This window comes from Oncorhynchus gorbuscha, linkage group LG21 (assembly GCF_021184085.1).
Source record: "Oncorhynchus gorbuscha isolate QuinsamMale2020 ecotype Even-year linkage group LG21, OgorEven_v1.0, whole genome shotgun sequence".
NCBI classification, from domain to species: Eukaryota; Metazoa; Chordata; class Actinopteri; order Salmoniformes; family Salmonidae; genus Oncorhynchus; species Oncorhynchus gorbuscha.
In genome coordinates, this window is record NC_060193.1 from 16,415,737 (window position 1) to 16,440,708 (window position 24,972).

Sequence of the window (24,972 nt, forward strand, 5' to 3'; positions counted from 1 at the left end):
GGTGTAGAGAGAGAGAGAGAGAGAACTGGAGTACTGGTGTAGAGAGAGAGAGAGACTGGAACTGGTGAGAGAGAGAGAGAACTGGTGTAGAGAGAGAGAGAACTGGTGTAGAGAGACTGGTGAGAGAGAGAGAGAGAACTGGTGAGAGAGAGAGAGAGAACTGGTGTAGAGAGAGAGAGAGTACTGGTGTAGAGAGAGAAGAGAGAGAGAGAGAGTACTGGTGTAGAGAGAGAGAGAGAGAGTACTGGTGTAGAGAGAGAGAGAGAGAGAGTACTGGTGTGAGAGAGAGAGAGAGAGAGAGAGAGAGAGAGAGAGAGAGAGAGAGAGAACTGGTGTAGAGAGAGAGAGAGAACTGGTGTAGAGAGAGAGAGAGAGAGAGAGAGAGAACTGGTGTAGAGAGAGAGAGAGAACTGGTGTAGAGAGAGAGAGAGAGAGAGAACTGGTGTAGAGAGAGAGAGAGAACTGGTGTAGAGAGAGAGAGAGAGAGAGAGTAGAGAGAGAGAGAGAGTACTGGTGTAGAGAGAGAGAGAGAGAGAGTACTGGTGTAGAGAGAGAGAGAGAGAGAACTGGTGTAGAGAGAGAGAGAGAGAGAAGAGAGAGAGAGAGAGAGAGAACTGGTGAGAGAGACTGGAGAGAGAGAGAACTGGTGTAGAGAGAGAGAGAGAACTGGTGTAGAGAGAGAGAGAGAGAACTGGTGTAGAGAGAGAGAGAGAGAGAGAACTGGTGAGAGAGAGAGAGAGAGAGAACTGGTGAGAGAGAGAGAGTGTAGAGAGAGAGAGAGAGAGAACTGGTGTAGAGAGAGAGAGAGAGAGAGAGAGAGAGAGAGAGAGAGAGAGAGAGAGAGAGAGAGAACTGGAGAGAGAGAGAGAGAGAACTGGTGTAGAGAGAGAGAACTGGTGAGAGAGAGAGAGAGAGAGAGAGAGAGAGAGAGAGAGAGAGAGAGAACTGGTGTAGAGAGAGAGAGAGAGAGAGAGAGAGAGAGAGAGAGAGAACTGGTGTAGAGAGAGAGAGAGAGAGAGAGAGAGAGAGAGAGAGAGAGAGACTGGTGTAGAGAGAGAGAGAGAGAGAGAGAGAGAGAGAACTGGTGTAGAGAGAGAGAGAGAGAGAACTGGAGAGAGAGAGAGAGAGAGAGAGAGAGAGAGAACTGGTGTAGAGAGAGAGAGAGAGAGAGAGAGAGAACTGGTGTAGAGAGAGAGAGAGAGAGAGAACTGGTGAGAGAGAGAGAGAGAGAGAGAGAGACTGGTGTAGAGAGAGAGAGAGAGAGAGACTGGTGAGAGAGAGAGAGAGAACTGGAGAGAGAGAGAGAGAGAGAGAGTACTGGTGTAGAGAGAGAGAGAGAGAGAGAGAACTGGTGTAGAGAGAGAGAGAGAGAGAGAGAGAGAAGAGAGAGAGACTGGTGTAGAGAGAGAGAGAACTGGTGAGAGAGAGAGAGAGAGAGAACTGGTGTAGAGAGAGAGAGAGAGAGAGAGAGAGAGAGGTGTAGAGAGAGAGAGAGACTGGAGAGAGAGAGAGAGAGAGAACTGGTGTAGAGAGAGAGAGAGAGAGAGAGAACTGGTGTAGAGAGAGAGAGAGAGAGAGAGAGAGAGAGAGAGAGAGAGAGAGAGAGAGAGAGAGAGAGAGAGAGAGAGAGAGAGAGAGAGAGAGAGAGAGAGAGAACTGGTGTAGAGAGAGAGAGTACTGGTGTAGAGAGAGAGAGAGAGTACTGGTGTAGAGAGAGAGAGAGTACTGGTGTAGAGAGAGAGAGTACTGGTGTAGAGAGAGAGAGAATTAATCCCATGAAGAGTTGACATTCTATATAACTGGCAGTAATACATAGTGTAACAATCATCCATTTATGTGTTGTTGTTGATTTACTAGCCATTCTGTTTTTATTTAATTAAATGTAATAAACCGAAGATTCCACCATACAACAACAGTAGTGTTGTACCTGTATACATGATTACACAGTATGTACAGTTGAAATCGGAAGTTTACATACATTTAAGTTGGAGTCATTAAAACTCGTTTTTCAACCATGCCACAAATTTATTGTTAACAAACTATAGTTTTGGCAAGTTGGTTAGGACATCTACTTTGTGCATGACACAAGTCATTTTTCCAACAATTGTTTACAGACAGATTATTTGACTTTTAACTCACTGCATCAAAATTCCAGTGGGTCAAAAGTTCACATACAATAAAGTTGACTGTGCTTTCAAACAGCTTGGAAAATTCCAGAAAATTATGCCATGGCTTTAGAAGCTTCTGATAAATTATGTCAATTAGCCTGAGTCAATTGGAGGTGATAATTGTGTTGTTTAGGTTTAGAGTGTGTAGTCTTAGAGTGATTATCTTAATTATCTTAATTATCTTAATTTACCGAGGTTAGCTAGCCAGCTATTTGTCGTCCTTAACGTAGGTGACTCTGCTAGCTAGCCAACGCTAGCCAACGTCTTCTGTATAGAACTCAACTACCCGGTCGCATTCACAGGTTGTATCACATTTTCACTTCATTTCATTACAGTACAACGGTTTGATTTGTTTGATCGTAGCTAGCTACTTAGCTAGCTACATAGCCGTCTTTGTATCAAAGATAATTGTGTAGTCTAGAGCGATTTTCTAGGTTCGCTAGCCATCTATTGTCGTTCTTTTAACGCAACGTAACGTAAACAACACTGCTAGCTAGCCTGCTAGCCCCGAATAGCAACACTGCAGAAACTATTACACTCAACGGAATGACTTGATTAGTGTAGTGTCAACAACGCACCCACTGCCAGCTGGCCTACTTCAGCAGTACTGTATCATTTTAATCATTTTAGTCAATAAGATTCTTGCTACGTAGCTTAACTTTCTGAACATTCGAGACGTGTAGTCCACTTGTCATTCCAATCTCCTTTGCATTAGCGTAGCCTCTTCTGTAGCCTGTCAACTATGTGTCTGTTTATCCCTGTTCTCTCCTCTCTGCACAGACCATACAAACGCTCCTCACCACGTGGCCGCGGCCACCCTACTCTGGTGGTCCCAGCGCACGACCCACGTGGAGTTCCAGGTCTCCGGTAGCCTCTGGAACTGCCAATCTGCGGTCAACAAGGCAGAGTTCATCTCAGCCTATGCCTCCCTCCAGTCCCTCGACTTCTTGGCACTGACGGAAACATGGATCACCACAGACAACACTGCTACTCCTACTGCTCTCTCTTCGTCCGCCCACGTGTTCTCGCACACCCCGAGAGCGTCTGGTCAGCGGGGTGGTGGCACCGGGATCCTCATCTCTCCCAAGTGGTCATTCTCTCTTTCTCCCCTTACCCATCTGTCTATCGCCTCCTTTGAATTCCATGCTGTCACAGTTACTAGCCCTTTCAAGCTTAACATCCTTATCATTTATCGCCCTCCAGGTTCCCTCGGAGAGTTCATCAATGAGCTTGATGCCTTGATAAGCTCCTTTCCTGAGGACGGCTCACCTCTCACAGTTCTGGGCGACTTTAACCTCCCCACGTCTACCTTTGACTCTTTCCTCTCTGCCTCCTTCTTTCCACTCCTCTCCTCTTTTGACCTCACCCTCTCACCTTCCCCCCTACTCACAAGGCAGGCAATACGCTCGACCTCATCTTTACTAGATGCTGTTCTTCCACTAACCTCACTGCAACTCCCCTCCAAGTCTCCGACCACTGCCTTGTATCCTTTTCCCTCTTGCTCTCATCCAACACCTCCCACACTGCCCCTACTCGGATGGTATCGCGCCGTCCCAACCTTCGCTCTCTCTCCCCCCTCTACTCTCTCCTCTTCCATCCTATCATCTCTTCCCTCCGCTCAAACCTTCTCCCACCTATCTCCTGATTCTGCCTCCTCAACCCTCCTCTCCTCCCTCTCTGCATCCCTTGACTCTCTATGTCCCCTATCCTCCAGGCCGGCTCGGTCCTCCCCTCCCGCTCCGTGGCTCGATGACTCATTGCGAGCTCACAGAACAGGGCTCCGGGCAGCCGAGCGGAAATGGAGGAAAACTCGCCTCCCTGCGGACCTGGCATCCTTTCACTCCCTCCTCTCTACATTTTCCTCCTCTGTCTCTGCTGCTAAAGCCACTTTCTACCACGCTAAATTCCAAGCATCTGCCTCTAACCCTAGGAAGCTCTTTGCCACCTTCTCCTCCCTCCTGAATCCTCCGCCCCCTCCCCCCTCCTCCCTCTCTGCAGATGACTTCGTCAACCATTTTGAAAAGAAGGTCGACGACATCCGATCCTCGTTTGCTAAGTCAAACGACACCGCTGGTTCTGCTCACACTGCCCTACCCTGTGCTCTGACCTCTTTCTCCCCTCTCTCTCCAGATGAAATCTCGCGTCTTGTGACGGCCGGCCGCCCAACAACCTGCCCGCTTGACCCTATCCCCTCCTCTCTTCTCCAGACCATTTCCGGAGACCTTCTCCCTTACCTCACCTCGCTCATCAACTCATCCCTGACCGTTGGCTACGTCCCTTCCGTCTTCAAGAGAGCGAGAGTTGCACCCCTTCTGAAAAAACCTACACTCGATCCCTCCGATGTCAACAATTACAGACCAGTATCCCTTCTTTCTTTTCTCTCCAAAACTCTTGAACGTGCCGTCCTTGGCCAGCTCTCCCGCTATCTCTCTCTGAATGACCTTCTTGATCCAAATCAGTCAGGTTTCAAGACTAGTCATTCAACTGAGACTGCTCTCCTCTGTATCACGGAGCGCTCCGCACTGCTAAAGCTAACTCTCTCTCCTCTGCTCTCATCCTTCTAGATCTATCGGCTGCCTTCGATACTGTGAACCATCAGATCCTCCTCTCCACCCTCTCCGAGTTGGGCATCTCCGGCGCGGCCCACGCTTGGTTGCGTCCTACCTGACAGGTCGCTCCTACCAGGTGGCGTGGCGAGAATCTGTCTCCTCACCACGCGCTCTCACCACTGGTGTCCCCCAGGGCTCTGTTCTTGGCCCTCTCCTATTCTCGCTATACACCAAGTCACTTGGCTCTGTCATAACCTCACATGGTCTCTCTTATCATTGCTATGCAGACGACACACAATTAATCTTCTCCTTTCCCCTTCTGATGACCAGGTGGCGAATCGCATCTCTGCATGTCTGGCAGACATATCAGTGTGGATGACGGATCACCACCTCAAGCTGAACCTCGGCAAGACGGAGCTGCTCTTCCTCCCGGGGAAGGACTGCCCGTTCCATGATCTCGCCATCACGGTCGACAACTCCATTGTGTCCTCCTCCCAGAGCGCCAAGAACCTTGGCGTGATCCTGGACAACACCCTGTCGTTCTCAACTAACATCAAGGCGGTGGCCCGTTCCTGTAGGTTCATGCTCTACAACATCCGCAGAGTACGACCCTGCCTCACACAGGAAGCGGCGCAGGTCCTAATCCAGGCACTTGTCATCTCCCGTCTGGATTACTGCAACTCGCTGTTGGCTGGGCTCCCTGCCTGTGCCATTAAACCCCTTCAACTCATCCAGAACGCCGCAGCCCGTCTGGTGTTCAACCTTCCCAAGTTCTCTCACGTCACCCCGCTCCTCCGTTCTCTCCACTGGCTTCCAGTTGAAGCTCGCATCCGCTACAAGACCATGGTGCTTGCCTACGGAGCTGTGAGGGGAACGGCACCTCAGTACCTCCAGGCTCTGATCAGGCCCTACACCCAAACAAGGGCACTGCGTTCATCCACCTCTGGCCTGCTCGCCTCCCTACCACTGAGGAAGTACAGCTCCCGCTCAGCCCAGTCAAAACTGTTCGCTGCCCTGGCCCCCCAATGGTGGAACAAACTCCCTCACGACGCCAGGACAGCGGAGTCAATCACCACCTTCCGGAGACACCTGAAACCCCACCTCTTTAAGGAATACCTAGGATAGGTTAAGTAATCCCTCTCACCCCACCCCCCCCCCCTAAGTTTTAGATGCACTATTGTTAAGTGACTGTCCCACTGGATGTCATAAGGTGAATGCACCAATTTGTAAGTCGCTCTGGATAAGAGCGTCTGCTAAATGACTTAAATGTAAATGTAAATGTAAATGTATTTCAAGGCCTACCTTCAAACTCAGTGCCTCTTTGCTTGACATCATGGGAAAATCTAAATAAATCTGCCAAGGAATCAGAAAATAAATTATAGAACTCCACAAGTTTGGTTCATCCTTGGGAGCAATTTCCAAACGCCTGAAGGTACCACCTTCATCTGTACAAACAATAGTATGCAAGTATAAACACCATGGGACCACGCAGCCGTCATACCGCTCAGGAAGGAGACGCGTTCTGTCTCCCCAGAGATGAGTGTACTTTGGTGAGAAAAGTGCAAATCAATCCCAGAACAACAGCAAAGGACCTTGTGAAGATTCTAGAGGAAACAGGTACAAAAGTATCTATATCCACAGTAAAACGAGTCCTATATCAACATAATCTGAAAGGCCGCTCAGCAAGGAAGAAGCCACTGCTCCAAAACCGCCATAAAAAAGCCAGACTATGGTTTGCAACTGCACATGGGGGCAAAGAGCGTAAGTTTTGGAGAAATGTCCTCTGGTCTGATGAAACAAAAATAGAACTGTTTGGCCATAATGACCATCGTTATGTTTGGGGGAAAATAGAGGCTTGCAAGCCGAAGTACAGCTGAAGAACATTCCAACCGTGAAGCACTGGGGTGGCAGCATCATGTTGTGGGGGTGCTTTGCTGCAGGAGGGACTGGTGCACTTCACAAAATAGATGGCATCATGAGAGAAAGGAAAATGATGTGGATATATTGAGGCAACATCTCAAGACATGCTTGGTCGCAAATGGGTCTTCCAAATGGACAATGACCCGAAGCATACTTCCAAAGTTGTGGCAAAATGGCTTACTAATTGAGTGTATGTAAACTTCTGACCCACTGGTAATGTGATGAAAGAAATAAAAGCTGAAATAAATAATTCTCTCTACTATTATTCTGACATTTCACAATCTTAAAATAAAGTGGTGATCCTAACTGACCTAAAACAGGGACTTTTTACTAGGATTAAATGTCAGGAATTGTGAAAAACTGAGTTTAAATGTATTTGGCTAAGGTGTATGTAAACGTCTGACTTCAAATGTACTATTATTACTACTACTGAAATGAACTGAACCAATCTGAATTTGAACTTGAATTTTGAGAGAGATAGAGAAAGAGAGAAGAGAGAGAGCGTCTGAAATTAAGTGTGGCTACTATACTGAATTTATTTTAAATTAAATTATTGAGTTACAATTCATACAGTGCCTTGCAAAAGTATTCATCCCCCTTGGCGTTTTTCCTATTTTGTTGGATTACAACCTGTAATTTAAATGTATTTTTAATTTTGATTTCATGTACTGGACAAACACAAAATAGTAAAAATTGGTGAAGTGAAATTAAAAAAATTAAAATGTTTCAAAAAATAAAAATAAAAAACAGAAAAGTAGTGTGTGCATATGTATTCACCCGTTTGCTATGAAGTCCATAACATAAGATCTAGTGCAATCAATTACCATCAGAAGTCACATAATTAGTTAAATAAAGTACAACTGTGTGCAATGTACGTGTCACGTGATCCGTCACATGATCTCAGTATATATACACCTGTTCTAAAAGGCCCCACTGTCTGCAACACCACTAAGCAAGGGGCACCACCAAGCAAGCGGCACCATGAAGACCAAGGAGCTCTCCAAACAGGTCAGGGACAAAGTTGTGGAGAAGTTCAGATCAGGGTTGGGGTATAAAAAATATCAGAAACTTTGAACATCCCACAGAGCACCATTAAATCCATTATTAAAAAATGGAAAGAATATGGCACCACAACAAACCTGCCAAGAGAGGGACGCCCACCAAAACTCACAGACCAGGCAAGGAGGGCATTAATCAGAGGCGCAACCAAGATACCAGAGATAACACTGAAGGAGCTGCAAAGCTCCACAGCGGAGATTGGAATATCTGTCCAAAAGGACCACTTTTTAAGCCGTACACTTCACAGAGCTGGGCTTTACGGAAGAGTGGCCAGGAAAATCCCATTGCTTCAAGACAAAAACAAGCATACACGTTTGGTGTTCGCCAAAAGGCATGTGGGAGAATCCCAAACTGATGGAAGAACATACTCTGGTCAGATGAGACTAAAAATGAGTGTTTTGGCCATAAAGGAAAACGCTATGTCTGGCGCAAACCCAACACCTCCCATCACCCCGAGAACACCATCCCCACAGTGAAGCATGGTGGTGGCAGCATCATGCTGTGGGATGTTTTTCCATCGGCAGGGACTGGGAAACTGGAATCGAAGTAATGATGGGTGGCGCTAAATACAGGTAATTTCTTGTTTCAACCTGTTTCAGTCTTCCTGAGATTTGAGACTGGGACGGCGGTTCACCTTCCAACAGGACAATGACCCTAAGCATACTACTAAAGCAACACGAGTGGCTTAAGGGGAAACATTAAAATGTCTTGGAATGGCCTAGTCAAAGCCCAAACCTCAATCCAATTGAGACTCTGTGGTATGACTTAAAGATTGCTGTACAGCAGCGGAAGCCAGCCATCTTGAAGGAGCTGGAGCAGTTTTGCCTTGAAGAATGGGAAAAAATCCCAGTGGCTAGATGTGCCAAGCATAAAGAGACATACCCCAAGAGACTTGCAGCTGTAAATGCTGATAAAGGTGTCTCTACAAAGTATTGACGTTGGGGGGTGAATAGTTATGCACGCTCAAATTCAGTTTTTTTTCTTGTTTTATTATTTTAAAATATTTTGCATCTTAAAACTGGTAGGCATGTTGTGTAAATCAAATGATACCACCCCCCCCCCCAAAAAAATATATACATTTTAATTCCAGGTTTAAAGGATACAAAATAGGAAAAATGCCAAGGGGGGTGAAAACATTCACAAGCCACTGCATGAGGAAATCAGTCAATTGAAATGAATAAATTATATGACTGGGAATACAGATATGCATCTGTATTCCCAAACCGCTCGTCCACACAACAACATACACGTTGTCTGTGGATGTAAGGCCAGTTGTACGTACAGCCAAATTCTCTAAAACAAGTTTGGAGTCGGCTTAACATTCAATTATTTGGCAACAGCTCTGGTGGACATTCCTGCAGTCAGCATGCCAATTGCACGCTCCCTCAAAACTTGAGACATCAAGTTTCCACCATAATTTGCAAATACATTCATTAAAAATCCTACAATGTGATTTTCTGGATTTTTTCCCTGATTTTGTCTGTCATAGTTGAAGTGTACCTATGATGCAAATTAAAGGCCTCTCATCTTTTTAAGTGGGAGAACTTGCACAATTGGTGGCTGACTAAATACTTTTTTGCCCCACTGTATCTATGAGGTGTGAGCTAAGGAATTTCCTACATGGGTATTTTTTCATATATATATATTTTTTTTTACATTTAATGACTCTTAATGCAGTCAAGTACTCATTTATTGATTGTATAAAATGAACTGCATCCATGAGGTGCTTTTCACTGGGCCTGAAGAAAGCACTTAGCTGACATTGAACTACAGTTAGATGCACAATACGTTTTATATTTCATTTCGGGTTTTGCTTCTTGGTCGAATGTGTTCGTACCAAGCAGTACACTATATAGGGAACAGGGTGCATTTCTGAGACCTACTGAACTGACCTCTTCCAGGGGGGAGTCGGAGTCCAGTTTGAGTGACAGGTACATGACGATGTGAGGGATGTGTCCTATAGACATCTGGAGCTCCGCCGTGTCCTCGCCCCACAGCAGACGCACCAGCTGGCTGACCGGGGGAGAGGGCCTGAGCCTGGGGGCAGAGGACACGTCCACACCCCCCTGCCCTGGTCCTCCTGCACTGGTTGTCACCAGGGTCAGTTTCACCTGGGCGAGAGAGAGAGAGAGAGAGAGAGAGAGAGAGAGAGAGAGAGAGAGAGAGAGGGCGAGAGAGAGGGCGAGAGAGAGGGCGAGAGAGAGGGCGAGAGAGAGGGCGAGAGAGATAGAGAGGGCGGGAGAGCGAGAGAGGGCGAGAGAGGGCGAGAGAGAGAGAGGGCGAGAGAGAGAGAGGGCGAGAGGGAGAGAGAGAGGGCGAGAGAGAGGAGAGGGCGAGAGAGAGAGAGAGGGAGCGAGAGAGAGAGAGAGAGGGCGAGAGAGAGAGAGGGCGAGAGAAGAGAGAGAGGGCGAGAGAGAGGGCGAGAGAGAGAGAGAGCGAGAGAGAGAGATAGAGAGAGAGGGCGAGAGAGAGAGAGAGAGAGGGAGGGCGAGAGAGAGAGGGCGAGAGAGAGAGGGCGAGAGAGAGAGGGCGAGAGAGGGCGAGAGGGCGAGAGAGAGAGAGAGGGCGAGAGAGAGAGAGAGGGCGAGAGAGAGCGAGAGAGAGAGGGAGGGCGAGAGAGAGGGAGAGAGAGAGGGCGAGAGAGAGAGGGCGAGAGAGAGAGAGAGGGCGAGAGAGAGAGAGAGGGCGAGAGAGAGAGGGAGGGCGAGAGAGAGCGAGAGAGAGAGGGAGGGCGAGAGAGAGGGAGAGGGCGAGAGAGAGAGAGAGCGAGAGAGAGGGAGAGCGAGAGAGAGGGAGAGTGGGGGGAATTGGAAAAGAAAGAAAGAGGCAGAAAGAAAGAGAGAGAAGGGAGAGAGAGACAAAGCAAGTTAGCTATCCAAAGAGATCATCATCATATTTCCACCACATTCTACGTAGTTTTTCCTTTCTGAACACTTTAAAAAAGACCCGTTGTGGGTTTGGCTACAGAACATAAGCCAGCAGTGAGTTTGTACGAGTCTGAAGAATCACTGTTGGCAAGAATCAGCATGGGAACTACACTGTGATCATAATATGGTCATAAACAGCATTTTATCCTGTCCATTAGGGCTGCAGCTTAACTCATGTGCTCCCCATTTCATGGTTTGGCCTGGCACTACAGGAAAGGGTTCAGTTAAATCCCGTATACAGAGCCATCAGTGATGTGATTTACTTAGGAAAAGAGGAAGGAGCGTAAACAGAATAATGTTGATTGTCAGAGAGAGAGATTATATTCCTCCTGACCACTGAAAGTGAGGCGACATGGGTTTGTGTGAATCAGAAACAGATCCCACCACAAGGCAGGCCCCAGAACAGTGACAGAAGAACATAGAGCTGCACAACTCTCTGTAATTCTCAGAGCTCATTCCACACTGTACAACACACACACACACACACACACACACACACACACACACACACACACACACACACACACACACACACACACACACACACACACACACACACACACACACACACACACACACACACACACACACACACAAATGGAAACACATACAGAAACAGTATGGTGGAGATTCATGCTTGACAAATTTATAGATGAATATTAATGTCTGTCATTCTCACATTTCAACACAGACCCTAAATACTATGGCCTACATACACGCAGCCTCAAAACTCCAACACACTGTACAAATGCCGAAAATAATTGTGTAGACACACACACACACACACTAGATGCACATACGCACCGGGCTGGCTCTGGGAAGTCACCACTTGAGAGGTCTGCTAAGGATTTCTGGTTGACTTTAATCAAGACAAATCAGGACCAGAGACCAGATGTGTGTGTGTGTGTGTGTGCGTATGCGTCTTCAACACTGACAATGGTCTGATTATCTCTCCAAGAACTGTTCACTGCCCTAATGGATCACAAATGAATGGACTGGTGTCAGAAAAATGGTAGAAAGTCCATGCTTACATCAATCCAACATTGTTGATTTGCGTAGTTTTTCATTTTGTTAGGATCCCACTTAGCCGTCGCCAATGGCAACAGCTGGTCTTACTGGGGTCCGACATAACGGGAAATTACATTACAGACAAAATACTTTACAATTGACATACATTTAAAAACATGAACATGTAGTGTGTGTGCATCTAGCAGTTACACGTACATGTCAGTACGTACACACAAAAAGAGGTGTTCCTTTATTTGTTTTTTTGAAACCAGGTTTGCTGTTCGCTTGCACTATATGAGATGGAAGGGAGTTCTATGCAATCATGGCTCGGTTTAATGCTGTACGTTTCCTTGAATTTGCTTTAGACCTGGGGACTGTGAAACGACCCCTGGTGGCATGTCTGGTGGGGTAAGTGTGTGTGTGTCCTTGCTGTGTGTAAGTTGACTATGCAAACAATTTGGAATTTCTAACACATGATTGTTTCTTACAAAAACAAGAAGCGATGTGGTCAGTCTTTCCTCGACTCTTAGCATGCATAGCATAGCATAGTATAGTAGGTTACCCCTGTGTCTCAGCTGGTACAGGCAACTCTGGGTCTTCCTTTCCTGAGGCGGCCCTCATGAGAGCCAGTTTCATCATAGAGCTTGATGGTTTTTGCGACTGCACTTGAAGAATCTTTCAAAGTTCTTGAAATTTTCCGAACTGAATGACCATGTCTTCAAGTAATGATGGACTGTTGTTTCTCTTTGCTTATTTGAGCGGTTCTAGCCATAATATGGACGTAGTCTTTTACCAAATAGGGCCATCTTCTGTATACCCCCTACCTTGTCACAACACAACTGATTGACTCAAACGCATTAAGACGTAAAGAAATTCCAAAAATGAACTTAACAATACACACCTGTTAAATGAAATGCATTCCAGGTGACTACCTTGTGAGGCTAGTTGAGAGAATTCCAAGAGTGTGCAAAGCTGTCATCAAGGCAAAGGGTGGCTACTTTGAAGAATCTCAAATATAAAACCATGTAAAAAAAAAAACTTTTGTTACTAGATGATTCCATATGTGTTATTTCATAGTTTTGATGTCTTCACTATTTACTAGAAAATAGTAAAAATAAATAAAAACCCTTGAATAAGTAGCTGTGTCCAAACTTTTGACTGGTACTGAATTTAAATAAGGTATGTTTTTTTATTTTCAATACATTTGCAAAAACGTCAAAGTCAAGGGGTCTGAATAATTTCCGATAGCACTATGCGCAACTTCATTCAATTTATCGAATCAGTTATTGTTTTCTTGCTCAAACCGTGAACAACACCTGTCAAACTCAGACATTTCTCTCAAAACACAGGGATGTCTGTTTTTAATTGAACCTTTATTTAACTATGGAAGTCAGTTAAGAACAAGGGCTAGGCCCTTTTTTTCTTCTCAATTTCCGCCTGACTGACGTGCCCAAAGTAAACTGCATGTTGCTCAGGCCCTAAAGCCAGGATATGCATGTAATTGGTACCATTGGAAAGAAAACACTTTGAAGTTTGTAGAAATGTTAAAAATAATGTAGGAGACTATAACACAATAGATATGGTAGAAAGAAAAACCAACCAGAATTTCTATTTTGAGAGTCCATGCTCTTACAATGGAAAGTATAGGGGCATACTGAATTCTAGCTCCCAGGATGCAATTCCTATGGCTTCCACATGCTGTCGGCAGTCTATGTTCAACGTTTCAGGCCTGTAACTTCCAAAACGAATAAGAAATATGAGTTTTAGAACAGGGACACAGTCTTGGAAATTTGTGTTTGGGCGAGCGATGAAGACACACCTGCTAAAATCGGTTTCCTATTGAACATACTTCTTTCTGTAAGAAATATTATAGTTTGATTACATTTTAGGGTATCTGAGGAGTTAATAGAAACGTAGTTTGACTTGTTGAAACAAAGTGGTAGGTTTTCAGATTCCTTTCTCTCCATGTTGAACGAGTGGATTACTCAAATCGATGGCGCCAACTAAACAGACTTTTTGGGATATAAGGAAGGATTTTTATCTAACAAAACAACACTACATGTTATAGCTGGGACGGTTTGGATGACAAACCAGAGGAGGATTTTCAAAAAATAAGTGAATATTTAATTGCCATTTGTGAATTTATGAAACCCGTGTTGGTGGAAAAATATTTTAATATGGGGCGCCGTCCTCGAAACAATCGCATGGCATGCTTTCACTGTAATGGCTACTGTAAATTGGACAGTGCAGTTAGATTAACAAGAATTTAAGCTTTCAACCAATATAAGACACTTGCATGTACCTAAATGTTTAATATCCATAATGTTTATGATTATTTATTTGAATTGCGCGCCCTCCAGTTTCAACGGAAGTTGTCCCGCCAGCGGGACGCCGAGCCCAAACAGGATAGCAACATAGGAAAAGGCGCCAATTCTACGACGCACTGAAGATTGTTCCAGAACCGCAGACAGCGACCGTATCCAACCCTGCAGAAAGCGCATGTTATAAAATAATATTTGATTTATAAGTGTTGCACCATTATTTTTTACATAATATAACCATATACAATTTCAGTATCACATTTAAGAGTGATGGACTGTACCATCCCTATGGCCTCCATAACAGAATCAGATGTGTCTTGTGCACCATGAAGTCAAATGTCTACCGTTTGCTGATGATCTGGTGCTTCTGTCCCTGACCAAGGAGGGCCTACAGCAGCACCTAGATCTTCAGATCTTCAGAACTGGGCCCTGACAGTAAATCTCAGTAAGCCAAACATAATGGTGTTCCAAAAAAGCTCCAGTTGCCAGGACCACAAATACAAATTCCACCTAGACTCTGTTTCCCAAGAGCACTCAAAAAACTATACCTACCTCGGTCTAAACATCAGCACGACAGTTAACTTCCACAAAGCTGTGAACGATCTGAGAGGGCCTTCTACGCAATCAAAAGAAAAATAACATTTTACGTCCCAATTAAGGTCTGTCAAAAAATACTTGAATCAGTTATAGAACCCATTGCTGACGTCCGGGGTCCACTTACCAACTAGGAATTCACAAAATGAGACAAACACCAAATTGAGACAGCATGCTGAAATTTGCAAAAACATCCTTGTGTACAACGTAAATAAGAATGCATGCAGAGGAAAATTAGGAGGATTCCCACTAATGATCAAAATCCAGAGAAAAAGCAATTCAATTCTACAAGCATCTAAAAGGAAGGGATTCTCCAACCTTCAATAACAAAGCCATCACTTACAGAGAGATGGACCTAGAGAAGAGTCCCTTTAGCCCGCTGGTACTGGAACTCTGTTCATTAACACTCACAGACCCCACAAAGCCCCAGGACAGCAACACAATTAGAACCAGCCAAATCATGAGAAAACAAAAAGGAAAACAAAAACAAAAAGAAAACAAAAAACTTGACACATTGGAAAGAATTAACAAAAATGCTATTTGGCCCTAAACAGAGAGTACACAGTAGCAGAATACCTGATCACTGACTGACCCAAACGTTGAAAAGCTTTGACTATGTACAGACTCCGTGAGCATGGCCATGCTATTGAAAGAGGCTGCCATAGGCAGATCCGGCTCTCAAGAGAAGACAGACTATATGGCCACTGCCCACAAAACAAGGTGGAAACCGAAACCGCAGTTTCCAACCACCTGCCAAATGTAATATAATAGACACACATATTTCCCTCAGATTACACACACTCACAAAGAATCACATTTTGATCAACTCTCATATCTATTAAGTGAAATACCACAGTGTGCCACCTCAGCAGCAAGATGTATGACCTGTGCCACAAGAACCCAGTGGAGCACAAACACCATTTTAAATAAAACTACATTTATCTGTTTATTCATTCTCTTTCATACTTAAACTACAGATTCAGTCACCTTGACTTTTTCCACATTTTGTTATGATATAGCCTTATTCGAAAAATGTATTAAATCGTTTTTTTCCCCTCATCAATCTACAGTCGTGGCCAAAAGTTTTGAAAATGACACAAATATTAATTTTCAAAGTCAGCTGCCTCAGTTTGTATGATGGCAATTTGCATATACTCCAGAATGTTATAAAGCGTGATCAGATGAATTGCAAAGTCCCTCTTTGCCATGCAAATGAACTGAATCACCCAAAAACATTTCCATTACATTTCAGCCCTGCCACAAAAGGACCAGCTGACATCATGTCATTGATTCTCTCGTTAACACAGGTGTGAGTGTTGACGAGGACAAGGCTGGAGATCACTTGTCATGCTGATTGAGTTTGAATACGAGACTGGAAGCTTCAAAAAGAGGGTGGTGCTTGGAATCATTGTTCTTCCTCTGTCAACCATGGTTACCTGCAAGGAAACACATGCAGTCATTGCTTTGCACAAAAAGGGCTTCACAGGCAAGGATATTGCTGCCAGTAAGATTGCACCTAAATCAACCATTTGTTGGATCATCAAGAACTTCAAGGACAGCGGTTCAATTGTTGTGAAGAAGGCTTCAGGGCACCCAAGAACATCCAGCACCAGGACGTCTCCTAAAGTTGATTCAGCTGCGGGATCGGGCACCACCAGTACAGAGCTTTCTCAAAAATGAGAGCGGTCAGGTGTGAGTGCATCTGCACGCACAGTGAGGCGAAGACTTTTGGAAGATGGCCTGGTGTCAAGAAGGGCAGCAAATAGGCCACTTCTCTCCAGGAAAAACATCAGGGACAGACTGATATTCTGCAAAAGGTACAGGGATTGGACTGCTGAGGACTGGGGTAAAGTCCTGGAAAAAAATATTGTCCGGAGAAGACAAGGTGAGCGCCATCATCAGTCCTGTGTCATGCCAACAGTAAAGCATCCTGAGACTATTCATGTGTGGGGTTGCTGCTCAGCCAAGCGAATGGGCTCACTCACAATTTTGCCTAAGAACACAGTATATGAATAAAGAATGGTACCAACACATCCCCGAGAGTAACTTCTCCCAACCATCCAGGAATAGTTTGGTGACGAACAATGCCTTTTCCAGCATGATGGAGCACCTTGCCATAAGGCAAAAGTGATAACTGAGTAGCTCGGGGAACAAAACATCAATATTTTGGGTCCATGACCAGGAAACTCCCCAGACCTTAATCCCATTGAGAACTTGTGGTCAATCCTCAAGAGGCGGGTGGACAAACAAAAACCCACAAACTCTGACAAGCTCCAAGCATTGATTATGCAAAAATGGGCTGCCATCAGTCAGGATGTGGCCCAGAAGTTAAATACCAGGGCGGATTGCAGAGGTCTTGAAAAAGAATGGTCAACACTGCAAATATTGACTCTTTGCATCAACTTCATGTAATTGTCAATAAAAGCTTGACACTTATGAAATACTTGTAATTATACTTCAGTATTCCATAGTAACATCTGACAAAAATATCGAAAGACACTGAAGCAGCAAACTTTGTGGAAATTAATATTTGTGTCATTCTCAAAACTTTTGGCCACGACTGTACACACAATACCCCATAATGACAAAGCAAAAACTTCACATTTTTTTGCTAATATATTAAAATAATACGGAAAAATCAAATTCACATAAGTATTCAGACCCTTTACTCAGTACTTTGTTGAAGCACCTTTGGCAGTGATTACAGCATTGAGTCTTCTTGGGTATGATGCTACAAGCTTGTCACATCTGTATTTGGAGAGTTTCTCCCATTCTTCTCTGCAGATCATCTCATGCTTTGTCAGGTTGGCTGGGAAACATTGCTGCACAGCTATTTCCAGGTCTCTCCAGAGATGTTCGATCGGGTTCAAGTCCGGGCTCTGGCTGGGCCACTGAAGGACATTAAGAGACTTGTCCCGAAGCCACTCCTGCATCATCTTGGCTGTGTGCTTAGCGTTACTGTCCTGTAGAAAAGGTGAACCTTTGCCTCAGTCTGAGGTCCCGAGCACTCTGGAGCAGGTTTTCATCAAAGATATCTCTGTACTTTGCTCCATTCATCTTTGCCTCGATCCTGACTAGTCCCCCAGTCCCTGCCCCTGAAAAACATCCCCACAGCATGATGCTGCCAACATCATGCTTCACCGTAGGGTGAACACTGTACATAACAATAACATTTGAAATATCTCTATTCTTTTGAAACTTTTGTGAGTAATGTTTACTATTCATTTCTGATTGTATATTTCCCTTTTGTTTATTGTCTATTTCACTTGCTGTGGCAATGTAAACATATGTTTCCCATGCCAATAAAGCCCTTTGAATGTAATTGAATTGATAGAGAGAGAGAGAGAGTACAGTATCATCAGTAATACTTTACTATGAGGGTAGGCAGAGGGCATGGTGGTCCAAACCTTTATACAAACTGCTGCTACAGTTTGTAGCTACTGTCTACCATGCTCTACCTGGGTGGTCGGACGTTCACACACGCAAAAGTGCCAACATACATACAGCTGGCCAGCTGCGCATGAAGCCACACTCACAGAAAAACACACATATGCACACAGAGAGAACCACCACCAAAGTTTAAGTTTCCTCGGAGTATGCCAGTTCTACAGTAGCTCCGTCCTAAGCCGCGACGGACCGACAAGAGGCCTTGTTGTTTTTTCTCCTCTCATCTCTTCTCCTCTCATCTATTCTTCTCCTCTCTTCTCTACAGTGTAATTTGCTATCTGTCCGAGTCTTCTAAACAGCGGTTCTCTCAGTGACCACAGCGTAATGGTCGTTTTCCTGTGGTTATCCCAAACAACTACCTCTACCTCTGTCTCTGTCTCCCTCTCTCGTTGCAAACGCCATCACTCCCCAGACACACTGTCATTTACAAATTCCTCCTTCTCGAGGCCCTGTTTTGACCGTGTGGGGAGACAAATGAGCAAAAAGCTTGAGCAGTTTCCTGAATGGCGATCAAAGCACCATATCTCAGAATTGGATAGTTTTCCTCATGTAAAAAGGTGGAGATTGTTACCTACTATATAGGTTTTGACAGCTGATCGAAGCCAAATGGAATGGGAGAAGATGTCTGTACTCAGTGGTGAGCGCCATTCCACTCAACCATTCCTCCTACAATGGATTTACAGAGACTTAAAGACATCTTTGATCAAGGGAGCAAATTAAATATGGACAAACATAAAATTCCTAAAACAGTCACACACAGAGATTATAGATACAGTGCCTTCAGCAAGTATTCACACCCCTAGACTTTTTCCACATTTTGTTGTGTTACAAGGTGGGATTAAAATTGATTTAATTGTCCTTTTTTTGTCAACAATAAACACAAAATACTCTGTAATGACAAAGTGGAAGATCATTTTCTTAAATGTTATAATTATAAAAAAATAAAACACTAACATAGCTCGATTAGATAAGTATTCAACCACCCGAGTCAATACATGCTAGCATCACCTTTGGCAGTATTTACAGCTGAGTCTTTCTGGGAAAGTCTTTGCAGACCTGGATTGTACAATATTTTCACGTAAAAAAATAAATGTATTCTTCAAGCTCTGTCAAGTTGGTTGTTGATCATTAATAGACAGCCATTTTCAATTCTTGCCATAGATTTTCAAGCTGATTTAAGTCAAAACTGTAACTAGGCTACTCAGGTACATTCAATGTCGTCTTGGTAAGCAACTCTAGTATATATTTGGCCTTGTGTTTCAGGTTAATGTCCTGCTGAAAGGTGAATTTGTGTCCCAGTGTCTGTTGAAAAGCAGACTGAACCTGGTTTCGCCTGAGATTTTGCCTGTGCTTAGCTGTATTCCATTTCTTTTCATCCCCAAAAAACTCCCTAGTCCTTGTCGATGACAAGCATACCCATAACTTGATGCAGCCACCGCCATGCTTGAAAATATGAATAGTGGTACTCAGTGTTGTGTTGGATTTGCCCCAAACATAACACTTTGTATTCAGGACATAAAGTGAATTTCTTTGCCACATTTTTTTGCAGGTTTACTTTAGAGGCTTATTGCAAACAGGATTCATGTTTTGGAACATTTTCTATTCTGTACATGCATCCTTCTTTTCACTCTGTCATTTAAATTAATATTGTGGACTGACTACAATGTTGTTGATCCATCCTCTGTATTCTCCTATCACAGCCATTAAACTCTAACTGTTTTAACTTAAGGTATAGGGGGCAGCATTTTCACTTTTGGATAAATAGCGTGCCCAATTTCAACTTCCTGCTACTCATGCCAAGAATATAAGATATGCATATTATTAGTAGATTTGGATAGAAAACACTCTGAAGTTTCTAAAACTGTTTGAATCATGTCTGTGAGTATAACAGAACTTATGTAGCAGGCAAAACCCTGAGGACTAACCGTTCAGAAGTTTTTTTTTCTTTTAGGTCTCTGTCTGTTCACTGGGTTCTCATTGGGAAACGATATTTCTTAGGAACTTGTTTTCAGTTCCTACCGCTTCCACTGGATGTCACCAGTCTTTGGAATTTGGTTGAGGTTATTCATTTGTGCAATGAAGAAGTACGGCCATCTAGGAACTGCATAACACTGTTGAGTGTTGCGCAAGACTTGAAAAGTAGCTTGGTTTGTTGTCTTCCTGTATTGAACACAGATAAACCTGTCTTCAATTAGATCGATTATTAACGTTTTAAAATACCTAAAGTTGTATTACAAAAGTAGTTTGAAATGTTTTGGCAAAGTTTACAAGCAACTTTTGAAATATTTTGTAGTGACGCTGCGCAATTTGGAAGCATTTTTTTTCTGGATCAAACGCGCCAAATAAATGGACATTTTGTATATATGGACGGAATTAATTGAACACAAGGACCAATTATGATGTTTATGGGACATATTGAAGTGCCAACAAAAGAAGCTCGTCAAAGGTAAGGCATGTTTTATATTTTATTTCTGCGTTTTGTGTAGCGCCTGCAGGGTTGAAATATGCTACCCTCTTTGTTTACTGTTGTGTACGAGTGTAGCTACGAGTGTAGCTTTAATTTAGTATCTTACATGTATGATTTAATGAAAGTTAGATTTTTATGTAAATTTATTTGAATTTGCCGCGCTGCATTTTCCCTGGCTTTTGGCCAAGTGGGACGCAAGCGTCCCCTATACCATAAGAAGTTAATGTCACCATTGGCCTCATGGTCAAATCGCCTGTATCTTTGTAGTGACTGGGTGTATTGAGACATCATCTTAAAAGTGGAATTAATAACTTAACCATGCTCAAAGGGATATTCAATGTCTGCTTTTTTTCATGTTAAACACGATTATTGCACACAGAATGAGTCCATGCAACTTATGTGACTTGTTAAGCACATTTTTACTCCTGAACTTATTTAGGCTTGCCATAACAAAGGGGTTGAATACTTGACTGAATACATTTCAGCTTTAATATTGAAATAATTTGTTAACATTTCCAAAAATATAATTCAACCTTGACATTATTGGGTATTGTGTGTAGACCAGTGACACAAAATCTTGTTTTAATATATTGTGGTATCCCAGGAGGTCTACCCCGGGGGATGGTAATAGAGGGGAGGTACGTGAGGCGACGTTGGCTCCCTCTGCTGGGAATACGGGAGCTGGGCACCCCGACACGGACAGCTTTATGTGGAGGTAATTAGAGGAAAGTGCCAACCAGCCATGGAGGCAAATAAAAGGAGCACACCGCGACAGAGAACGGGGAGAGGGACCAAGCCAAACCTAAGTGATTTTCTTTGTTATGTTTATTTTCTGTCCTAGTAAAGTTGTTTTTGCGGACTAAAACCTCCCAGTCTCTGTGTCTATCTCTGCCCGCTCAACCCAACACCCCACAGTTTACAACATATGGTGGAGAATGCGGGTATCTCAGTAGCTTTGGGTGCCGTGGGGTCGAGCGTACAGAGATTACCATGGAGGAGCTGGTGGCTCAGTTCATCCTCAGCCAGCAGAAGCAACAGGCTCTCCAGGAGCAAGCGCTGGAGGAGCAGCACCAACAAAACCGGAAACTGGTAGCGGAGGTAGCCCAGTTGAAGGTTGGGAGGGCTCAGGAGTCTGGCCCGAATCAGTTCCTGGTTCCGTTAAGGGAGGAAGATGACGTGGAGTCTCATTTGTGCACCTTCGAGAGGACGGCACAGCGGGAAGGATGGACCCAGCCCAAGTGGCCCAGCCTGTTGGCACCCTACCTCTCTGGGAAGGCCCAGAAGGCCTACTTTGATTTGAACACTGACCAGGCCGAAAATTATGAGGGACTCAAACGGGAGATATTGAGCCTTTATGGGTTCAATCTCGCACACCGTGCACAACTGGTTCACGGCTGGGCCTTTGACCCCACCCTTTCCCCCTGTGCTCAGATGAGCGACCTGGTGTGCCTGACCAATGGCTGTCTACTGACTAAAGTACCGTCCCTCCAGATGCTCATCCTGGATAAATACCTTCAGAACCTGCCATAAGAGATGACGAAGACGGTGAGCATGCAGAACCCCCAGAGCCTGGAGGAATTGCTGACCCGGTGGAAATTCACCAGAACACCCAGGACCTGCTGAGAGGCCCGAGCGGAGAGGAGACGCGGTGAGGGGGGCGGTGAGCTGGGGCACCCCCAGCTCTGGGGTAACCCGGATGTCGAGTTACGTCACCTCCTGTTGGGCGCACACCGAGACAGCCACTCCGATGGTTCCTGTTCAAATCGATGGCATCGACACCAGCACTCTGCTGGACTACGGCAGCATGGTGACCCTGGCCCACCCGCAGTGGCTCACATGAGAGGGGAAGGAGAAACCGGGGGACGAGGAGGTGACGGTGTCCTGTGTACACAGGGACATTAAGAGGTACCCAACGGTGCCAGTGAGGATAACCACCCCAAGGGGGGAGTGCCAGATACGCATGGGAGCTGTCCCTAACCTACCTGTGTCCATTCTCCTCGGTCAAGACTGCCCTCTCTTCCAGAACCTGTGGAGGAGGGACCTGGGGAGGAGAGCACGGGTGGTGTGAAAATAGGAAAAAGGACGGTGGCCTGTGCAACCCCCGCCACGAGAGGTGTCCACTGGGCCCGAGTAGGACCCAGAGGACGGAGACAACCCCACTCCGTCAAGCGAGCCACTGTGCGACGAAGATCTCAGGCTACCCTTTATGGAGGTGGAGGCCCTAGATGGACCTCCCGACACTAGAATCCTCACGGGTCAGTTTGGGATGGCCCAGTTAGAAGACCCCAATCTCCAGAATGCTAGGGGCCAGGTGATTGCGGTGGATGGCGTACTGTTACCTGGGATAAGTGCTTGGCGCTACCCCCATTTCGCAATCAAGCATAATTTATTGTATCAGGTAGTAAAGCATAATGGGGAGACAAGACTTGTTACTCATACCCAGCCAGTATGTTAGGACTGTGTTGCAGCTTGCCCTCACCCACCTGCTTGGGGCACACCTGGGGATGGAGAAAACCAGGGAGCGGATCGGGAACAAGTTCCATTGGCCCGGCGTCAAGCGCGCCGTGCAGGACTACTGCTGTAGTTGCCTGGAGTGCCAGATCACAGCTCCGAGGATGCATTATCGAAACCCTTTGGTTTCCATTCCCATTATAGGAGTGCCATTCAAGTGGGTGGAAATGGATCTGGTGGGTCTGTTGGTGAAGACCATGAGGGGACACCAATACATCCTGGTCATCGTGGATTACGCCACGCGGTATCCTGAGGCAATCCCGCTATGCATGGCGGCAGCAAAAGGTATCGCACGGGGGCTCTTCCATTTATTTAGCCGGGTGGGTATTCCGCAGGAAATCCTGACGGACCAGAGCACCGCGTTCATGCCTCGGGTGATGAAAGATGTCTGCAATCTGTTACGAATAAAACAGGTGAGCACCAGTGTGTACCATCCAGCCCACGACAGGCTGGTGGAACGCTTCAACAAAACTGCAAAACAGATGCCTAGAAGGTCGCCGAGAGAGAAGGGAGGAACTGGGACTAGCTGCTGCCCCACCGAATGTTTTCAGTGCGCGACGTACCCCAAGCATCCACTGGGTTCTCCCCCTTTGAGCTCCTGTATGGTCATCGGCCCCTCGGGCTGCTGGACCTAGCCAAGGAGGTCTGGGAAGAGCAGCCGACCCCCCATCGCAGCATAGTAGAACATGTGGAGAAGATGAGGGAGAGGATGATGGCGATTTGGCCAAGGGTGAGAGAGCACATGGCCCAGGCGCAATATGCCCAGGAGCGTGTCTACAACCGGGGGGCCCAACAACGAGAATTCCAACCAGGTGAGAAAGTCTTGATGCTGATCCCTACAACAGAGAGTAAATTCCTGGCTACATGGCATGGGCCCTACGACATCGTTGAGCGGGTTGGCGACGGCAAATATAAGGTCCACCAACCGGGGCGGAGAAAACCCCTCCAGCTTTACTATGTGACTTTACTGAAGAAATGGCACGCACGCTGTGCGTAACATGGACCCGGCCACAGCAGGGCCCGCCCTCGGTCGAAGTTGCAATGGGGGGGAGACCCGACCCAACAACAAGAGCTCAGAGAGTTGGTCCAGTGGAATACGGCCGTGTTCCCTGAGGTGCCGGGGCGTACGGATCTCGTGGAACATCATATCCACACCCGTACAGGAGAAAAAGTGCGTAAACAGCCATTACAGATACCGGAAACCCAGAGGGTGGCGGTCCAGCGGGAAGTGGCGACAATGCTAGAAATGGGGGTACTGGAGGAGTCACACAGTGAGTGGTCTAGCCCCATAGTGCTGGTTCCGAAACCGTCCGCTTCTGTAATGACTTCCGGAGCCTGATCAAGGTCAGTAAGTTCGATGCCTACCCCGTGCCCCGTGTGGACGAACTGAACGACCGCTTGGGGATGGTGAGATACGTCAGCACCTTGGACCTGACGAAGGGGTACTGGCAGGTGCCACTGGCAGTGGGGGGCTATACCACTACCGGGTTCTGCCTTTCGGGCTCCACAGGGCACCAGCGACCTTTCAGCGACTCATGGACCGCGTCCTGCGGCCGCACAGTGAGTACGCCACTGCTTATCTGGACGACATAATTGTGCACAGTGACAGTTGGGAGTCGCATCTTTGTAGGTTACAGGCCGTGGTGGATGCGCTAAGTGGTGCAGGACTGACCGCGAACCACCTCAAGTGCCAGCTGGGCTATGCCGAGGTAGAGTACCTGGGCTATCAGATCGGGAGGGGAAATGTGAAACCCGAAGAAAAAAAACGTTGCCATTAGGGGATGGCAGGTCCCCTGAACCAAGAGGCAGGTGAATTTATTCCTGAGGTTTAGCATGGTACTACTAATTTTGCCACAATAGCTTCTCCCCACAGACTTAAAGGCACAACTACCCCGGATGGTGCGATGAACGGAGGTCTACTCCGGGGGATGGTAATAGAGGGGAGGTACGTGAGGCGACGTTGGCTCCCTCTGCTGGGAATACGAGAGCTGGGCACCCCGA

At 45.8% G+C, this 24,972-nt stretch overlaps 1 protein-coding gene across 5 annotated transcripts in view; it reads right to left on the minus strand.

Moving 5' to 3' along the window:
• The window catches only part of intu (inturned planar cell polarity protein), a 50,831-nt gene that overhangs the window by 15,303 nt on the left and 10,556 nt on the right, over window positions 1–24,972 (minus strand). For all 5 annotated transcript variants that reach the window (XM_046319029.1, XM_046319027.1, XM_046319026.1 and 2 more), the window contains exon 4: window positions 9,589–9,807. In XM_046319029.1, the coding sequence (XP_046174985.1) occupies window positions 9,589–9,807 (219 nt within the window). The remainder of the gene's footprint in view (window positions 1–9,588; window positions 9,808–24,972) is intronic.